Source organism: Homarus americanus, unplaced genomic scaffold (genome assembly GCF_018991925.1).
Source record: "Homarus americanus isolate GMGI-L3 unplaced genomic scaffold, GMGI_Hamer_2.0 scaffold51331, whole genome shotgun sequence".
Taxonomy (NCBI): Eukaryota; Metazoa; Arthropoda; class Malacostraca; order Decapoda; family Nephropidae; genus Homarus; species Homarus americanus.
The window spans coordinates 18,803-27,295 of NW_024752423.1; the positions used below are offsets into that span (position 1 = coordinate 18,803).

Below are 8,493 nucleotides of genomic sequence, written 5' to 3' on the forward strand. Positions count from 1 at the left end.
CTTAATTTTTTCTCAGAAGCCTTTGATGCGGTACTCTGTCAAATGCTTTGCTAAAGTCTAAGTAAATAACATCGTAATTTCGTCATTATCTACTACCTCGAAGACTTTCCTAAAAACGTCAGCAGATTTGTTAGACAAGATTTTCCCTTTGTAAACCCATGTTATGAGTCGTAGATTAATTTGCTTTTCAGATACCGGATGCTATCTGCTATATTTGATTCAAATTTCACCACTGCTGACGTCAAACTGATCAGCTGGTAATTTGACGCTGATGCTCTGTCTCCTTTTTGAATATGGGTACTACATTTCCCTGTTTCCACAAGTCTGGCACAACTCCGTGTTCCAATGATTTTGTAAATAAATTTACAAGGGGTCCGCTAATCTGTTCCCTACACTCTTTCAAGACTCGAGGAAAATTTCATCCGGCTCTGGGATTTTGTCTTCTTTAGTTTATTTATCCTCTTAAGAACATCCTCTTTTCTGATAGTGATATTCTTTAATTTTCATTTCCTAAATATCAGTTCCACCTCTGGAATTTCCTCGCAATTTCCTCTGTGAAAACTGATAAGAAGTAGTTGTTCAATGCTTTGTTTATTTGTTCACTGCCATTTATCACTTCTCCCTCCCTGACTTTAAAGGCCCAACTTTGTCCTTGACTTTTGTTCTATATACCTGGAAAAATCCCTTGGGATTCGCCTTGGATTCTCTTGCTATTTTGACTTCACAGTCTCTCTTGCTTTCCTTACATTTTTCTTAACATTCCTAGATAGTTTATTATACCTATTTCTGAGCTGCTCCTCCCTCCCTTTAATTTCTTATATATTCCTTTATTCCTATGTCATGTTTAAGTTTTCGGTCATCCACCTTGGCTCATTCTTATTTGACCTAATTTTTCTGTATGGTATATTTTGTTCTTGTGCTTTATGTAGTATACTAGTGAATATATTATAGTCATGATCAATTGTTGTGTCATCTATGACCTCACCCCTTCCTACTGGGGACTGACGTGACTGTCCCAGGTGACCTCACCTAGGTACCTTCTTAACCCTGATAATCCGCCAACCGAAAGTTTGGGATTCTGACCATATTGTCATTGTTTTTGTTTCCCAATTTAGGTGAACCTGATTTCTCTGTGATCACTGTTACCTAGTTCTTCCCCTACTGTGACATCTCTGATAATATTTTCTTTATTTGTAAATGCTAGGTCTAATATATTGTCACCTCTAGTAGGTTCTGTAATTAGTTGTTTCAAAAATTGTCCTGTACTGCGTCTAGGAAGTCTTCAGATTCATAATCACCTACAATGGTGTCCCAGTCAATATTTCTGAAGTTGAACCCCATAATGCACCGGTTGTTATATTTTGCTGCCCTACTCATTTCCTGCCATGGTTTATGTCAGGTGCAGGAGGCGGTTCCCTCAACTCTGTCTGAGGAAAAGTTACAACATCGGAAAATCCTTAGAATTCCTCGTATTTTTCTAAGAACAGAACACTTCAATAACAGTTCGACATTGTGAAGTGTTGTGAGCTTTGTCTGGTCTGGCACTTGTGGGTGTGTGACTGGCCTGTGTTGTCTCGCTCAGTTACTAACTTACCTCACCTTCTGAATACAATGACAGCCAACTGAGCAAAATATTTTAGCCCCTTGAGTACGGTGACTTAACCCTCGAGTACGTGACTTAGCTCTTGAATAGGTGACTTAACCCTTGAGTACGTGACTTAACTTGAGTACGGTGACTTTGAGTACGAACTTATAATCCTTGGAATACCATGGCAACTTCCTTAAGTGCGGTGATATTGTCTTCAGCGTTAAGTGATCGTACTCATAGGTTAAGTCATCGTACTCAAGGAAGTCATCGTACTCAAGGTTGTCATCGTACTCAAGGGTTAAGTCATCGTACTCAAGGGTCGTCATCTTACTCAGGGTTGCTATCGTACTCAAGGGTTGTCATCGTACTCAAGGGTTAAGTCATCGTACTCAAGGGATAAAGACATTCAGTTTACGTGGTGAAATGTGACAATGGCTTCAGACAAATTTTACATCTATACACTATGTGTATCCCGGCAGCCGCTCTGTATTTCTACTGTTTAAACACTAATCAACCCCAAAGTAAGAATCTCCTCATAATTCACATGATAATTAAATCTAACTTGTTAACACTGAACAGAAACACATATAGTCATTGACAAAGTCTTAACACTCAGTCAGACACACGAGGAGGACATTATTTAAATAACATCAAATGGATGGTGAGATAGAGGAGTGTTGGGAGCTGTTGGCATACTGATGCTCTGAAACTAAATGTCGTCATGTATGACTGCAAGAGGTTGACTGTTATTGCTAAATATAAACCCCATCAGGTCGATAAGAGTGCAACCGTCTTGAACCAACACAACACGGAGAGGAGGAAGAGGAGAGAAGAGAGAGGCAAGGAGGAGGAAAGGGGTAAGAAGGAAGGAGACAGCATAAGGAGCAACTCTGCAAAACATGGAACGTACAATGTATCAATTATGCACGATAACAACGTCAGAGGCCAGACTGGAGTGCTTTGCCTCGTTAATCAATGTTACTCGTATGTGTTAGACGTAATTTATCAGGTATTAAATGTGGTTCGTTCTGACTTAGACCTAACCTCTCAGTTAACTAAAATTAACCACAACTAAAATAGCATAAGGTAGTTTAAAACAAATTTATCTTCAGCTAACCTTAACCTACATTAAGTGGTCAAACCTTAAACAACATTAAGTGAACAAAACAAGTAAAACAGTAAGGAAGACGCTGAAGAAGTGACATTGAGTTGGTACTAAGTTTCCGAGGCGAGGACACGTCTCAAGAGTGGTCACACCCCTCATAGAACTGACAAGGAGGACCGAAAGGGACGGAGAGCAGTATTACTACACTGACGACTGTATATACCGGTGGAGGTGACACGAGGGGAAGCACCGTCCCACACTTACTACTGAGCATCACAAGGAAAGACGGTGTTTGCCACTTTACTACAACTGATACCAAAGTAAAGGTTGACGAGTAGCCGATATATAAAACACGTACACATCAGACAATAGCATGGAGGTTAGGCCACTTACCATACACAAGAGACAGACACAGAAAAAGCAGGTTGAGAATGATATAGAAACAGGAGATTCGGAGGGTGGCACTTGTGACACAGAACACTGAGGGTGGCACTTGTGACACAGAACACTGGGAGGGTGGCACTTGTGACACAGAACACTGGGATGGTGGCACTTGTGACACAGAACACTGGGATGGTGGCACTTGTGACACAGAACACTGGGAGGGTGGCACTTGTGACAGAACACTGGAGGTGGCATGTGACACAGGACACTGGGAGGGTGGCACCGTGACACAGGACACTGGGAGGGTGGCACTTGTGACACAGGAGACTGGGAGGGTGGCACTTTGACAGACACTGGAGGGTGGCACTTTGACACAGGACACTGGGAGGTGGCACTTGTGACAGAGGAGACTGGGAGGGTGGCACTTGTAGACAGAGGAGACTGGGAGGGTGGCACTTTGACACAGAACACTGAGGGTGGCACTGTGACACAGAACACTGAGGGTGGCACTTTTGACACAGAACACTGGGAGGGTGGCACGTGTGACACAGAACACTGGGAGGGTGGCACTTGTGACACAGAACACTGAGTGGGTGCACTTGTGACACAGAACACTGGGAGGGTGGCACGTGACACAGAACACTGGGAGGGTGGCACGTGTGACACAGAACACTGGGAGGGTGGCACTTGTGACACAGAACACTGAGGGTGGCACTTGTGACACAGAACACTGGGAGGGTGGCACGTGTGACACAGAACACTGGGAGGGTGGCACGTGTGACACAGAACACTGGGGGGTGGCACGTGTGACACAGAACACTGAGGGTGGCACTTGTGACACAGGAGACTGGGAGGGTGGCACTTGTGACACAGGACACTGGGAGGGTGGCACGTGACAGAACACTGGGAGGGTGGCACTTGTGACACAGAACACTGAGGTGGCACTTGTGACACAGAACACTGGGAGGGTGGCACTTGTGACACAGAACACTGGGAGGTGGCACTTGTGACACAGAACACTGGGAGGGTGGCACTTGTGACACAGAACACTGGAGGGTGGCACTTGTGACACAGAACACTGAGGGTGGCACGTGACACAGGACACTGGGGGGTGGCACTTGTGACACAGAACACTGGGAGGGTGGCACTTGTGACACACAGAACACTGGGAGGGTGGCACTTGTGACACAGAACACTGGGAGGGTGGCACTTGTGACACAGAACACTGGGAGGGTGGCACGTGTGACACAGGACTGGGAGGTGCACTTGTGACACAGAACACTGGGAGGGTGGCACTTGTTACAAACACTGAGGTGGCACTTGTGACACAGAACACTGAGGGTGGCACTTGTGACACAGAACACTGGGAGGGTGGCACTTGTGACACAGAACACTGGGAGGTGGCACTTGTGACACAGAACACTGGGAGGGTGGCACTTGTGACACAGAACACTGGGAGGGTGGCACGTGTGACACAGAACACTGGGAGGGTGGCACTTGTGACACAGAACACTGGGAGGGTGGCACTTGTGACACAGAACACTGGGAGGGTGGCACGTGCATGGCCAGAACACTGGGAGGGTGTGTAACGTGTGACACAGAACACTGGGAGGGTGGCACTTGTGACACAGAACACTGGGAGGGTGGCACTTGTGACACAGAACACTGGGAGGGTGGCACTTGTGACACAGGACACTGAGGGTGGCACTTTTGACACAGAACACTGGGAGGGTGGCACGTGTACACAGAACACTGGGAGGGTGGCACGTGTGACACAGAACACTGGGAGGGTGGCACGTGTGACACAGAACACTGGGAGGTGGCACGTGTGACACAGAACACTGAGGGTGCACTTGTGACACAGAACACTGGGAGGGTGGCACTTGTGACACAGAACACTGGAGGGTGGCACGTGACACAGAACACTGGGAGGTGGCACGTGTGACACAGAACACTGGGAGGGTGGCACTTGTGACACAGAACACTGGGAGGGTGGCACTTGTGACACAGAACACTGGGAGGGTGGCACTTGTGACACAGGAGACTGGGAGGTGGCACTTGTGACACAGAACACTGGGAGGGTGGCACCCCAGACACAGAACACTGGGAGGGTGACACAGAGGAGACTATTGTGACACTCACCATCTGCACGTTGGGTGTGTATCGCCTCCTCATCCTAGGGTGTCTGGAAAAGATAAACAAACATCAGTACACGAGACATAACCCAGCAGTTTATCACCCTCTCCTCCATTCCCTTATTTCTCTCCTCCATTCCATATTTCTCTTCCATTCCTTATTTCTCTCCTTCATTCCTTCTTCCTCTCCTCCATTCCTTCTTTCTTTCATTCATACAGTAAGTGGGAGGAGGTAACAAGAGAAGGTTCACCATCAAGATAATTATTTTGCATTCGTAAGAGTAAATGAGAAAGAGAGAGAGAGAGAGAGAGAGAGAGAGAGAGAGAGAGAGAGAGAGAGAGAGAGAGAGAGAGAGAGTGAGAGTTTATAGTTACAATACTGGGGAAGGTTTTACAGATAGAATAGTTTTACCACCCAAACTATCCTTAAAACCAGTATAAACCAGACTAGAGCCATGTCTGTGATCCCCGTGTAAACAGGCAATATTTATTAGTATGGGCGGTGCTAATAGATAGAGTATACACAAAACATAAATACAATGTGTGAAGTGACAAAGGGTGTACCATGTTACAGGTTTGGGACTCTCGTTGTCCCACCAAAAATCAGAACATTTGTTGCTTTAGTTCAGAAATACAACCCACAAATGATACAGAGATATGAAACAACATCAGACATGGTATAAATTCTAGTTATTATATTCCGATTACTTTATAGTTGCAATGTTGAAATGCAACGAAGACTAAATGACTGATCAGCGGAAGCAGATGTAATTTTATATATACACGAGTCCTCGCACAGACGACAAGACGTACTCACAACTACCTCCTAACATCAAAGGGTCTAGTGACAGTAGTCGTACTGAAACCTGGTTGGCTGAAATCGTAGACTTACTGCCCTGAAGCTCTTATTACACAGGACGGCCCAAGGTTTATCTTCTATGAATATTAATGTATGTAAAATAGAACACCTTACAATGCTAGATAACAATAAGTGACTGACAGTAAAGAAGTCCAAAAATTTGATATTCAAAGGTCCCGATATATATAGTGCAAGTTTAGAGGCTCCTATATATTGTATAATAATTCAAGGTTAAGGTCTCCTAAATATAATTCAAGGTTAGAGGCCTTTATATATAATTCAGGTTAGAGGCTCCTATATACTGTATAATAACTCAAGTTAAGGTCTCCTAAATATAATTCAAGGTTAGAGGCCCCTATATATAATTCAAGGTTAGAGGTCCTACATACTGTATAATAATTCAAGGTTAGGGTCTCCTATATATAATTCAAGGTTAGAGGCTCCTATATATATAATTCAAGGTTAGAGGCTCCTATATACTGCATAATAACTCAAGGTTAGGGGCTCCTATGTATAATTTAAGGTTAGAGGCTCCTATATATAATTCAAGGTTAGCCCTATAAGAGGCCCTATATACTGTATAATAATTCAAGGTTAGGTCTCTATATATAATTCAGGTTAGAGGCTCTATATACTGTATAATAATTCAAGGTTACGGCCCTATATATAGTGCAAGTTTAGAGGCCCTATATATAATTCAAGGTTAGAGGCTTCTATGTATAATTTAAGGTTAGAGGCTCCTATATACTGTATAATAATTTAAGGTTAGGGGCTCCTATGTATACCCTAAGGTTAGAGGCTCTATACTGTAAAATAATTCAAGGTTAGGGCTCCTATGTATAATTTAAGGTTAGAGGCCCTATATACTGTATAATAATTCAAGGTTAGGGGCTCCTATATATAATTCAAGGTTAGAGGCTCCTATATACTGTATAATAATTCAATGTTAGGGGCTCCTATGTATAATTTAAGGATAGAGGCTTTATATACTGTATAATAATTCAAGGTTAGGGGCTCCTATATATAATTCAAGGTGAGAGGCTCCTATATACTGTATAATAATTCAAGGTTAGGGCCCTATGTATACTTTAAGGTTAGAGGCTCCTAAATATAGTGCAAGGTTAGAGGTCTATATATAATAACAAAAAAAAAAAAAAAAAAAAAAAATAATTAACGGTTTATAGAAAGTTCCAGCCCGGGCTGAAAATATACATTGGACATAAATGACGTATTACATACATGGGTGGTTTAACAAAGCCTTCATTAGAGAAAGGTAAAGGAACATACAGTAAACATACAGATTAATGTAGGTGTTGAACAGCAAACTCGTAGTGTAGTAACTCCTCCCAGATGGTGTTAGGAGGAACTCACTGTGTGTAGTAGTTCCCCAGATAGTGTTATGAGGGACCTGTGGTGTAGGAATTCCCTCGAGATGGTGTTATGAGGGGCCTCACGTGGTGTAGTAATTCCCTCACAGATGGTGTTATGAGGGACCTCACGTGGTGTAGTATTACCTCACAGATGGTGTTATGAGGGGCCTCACGTGGTGTAGTAACTCCTCACAGATGGTGTTATGAGGGGCCTGACGTGGTGTAGTAATTCCTCACAGATAGTGTTATGAGGACCTCACGTGGTGTGTAGTAATTCCCTCACAGATGGTGTTATGAGGGACTTGACGTGGTGTAGTAATTCCTCACATTGGTGTTATGAGGACATGTGGTGTAGTAATTTCACAGATGGTGTTATATGAGTGAGGTGTGGTCCTAGGCCTTCCTATCGTAGACGGATTAACACACCGTTGTTGTTGGTCTCACGGGCCGTTATCACTGGTACCTGGGACCTCACTGTGTGAAGGTTAACTTGGGTAACGATTGTTACTGTTGAGTTGTTCTCACTGACTTCAAGCACTGTTCACCTCTGTTTAACACTGGTTCCATTCCTTTCCTAAATGGAATTGTAACTTCTGGCGAGAACTTGTTGATATTCCGGTGGGGAGGAGGGTCAGGGGAGGGGTTGGTATGGCTAACTTAATAGTTGACCTGGCTGCCCAGAGAGAGCGCCAGGTACGTCTTAACCCTTCGGTGGTCAAGGTTAGAGGCTCCTATATATAATTTGGCTAGAGGCTCCCATATATGCAAGGTTAGAGGCTCCTATGTATACTTTAATGTTAGAGGCCCTATATACTGTATAATAACATCAAGGTTAGAAGCGCCTATGTATACTTTAAGGTTATAGGCCCTATATACTGTATAATAATTCAAGGTTAGAGGTCTATGTATAATTTTAAGGTTAGAGGCTCCTATATACTGTATAATAATCTTCGCTGGGTAGGGGCTCCTATGTATACTTTTATGTTAGAGGCTCCTATATATGATGAAGGGTCAAATCTAATGTGCCTTCATTTTAACACTGTGCGAGTTAA

General features: G+C 43.6%; 1 protein-coding gene across 1 annotated transcript; it reads right to left on the reverse strand.

Moving 5' to 3' along the window:
- Positions 1-3,086: 3,086 nt before the first annotated feature.
- On the reverse strand, positions 3,087-5,180 carry LOC121855085 (keratin-associated protein 16-1-like; the record flags this gene model as incomplete). The annotated part of the gene is made up of 1 exon (XM_042349911.1): positions 3,087-5,180. A coding segment is annotated over one exon (2,094 nt), but the record flags the coding sequence as incomplete, so codon positions are not given.
- Between the last annotated feature and the right edge of the window lie 3,313 nt (positions 5,181-8,493).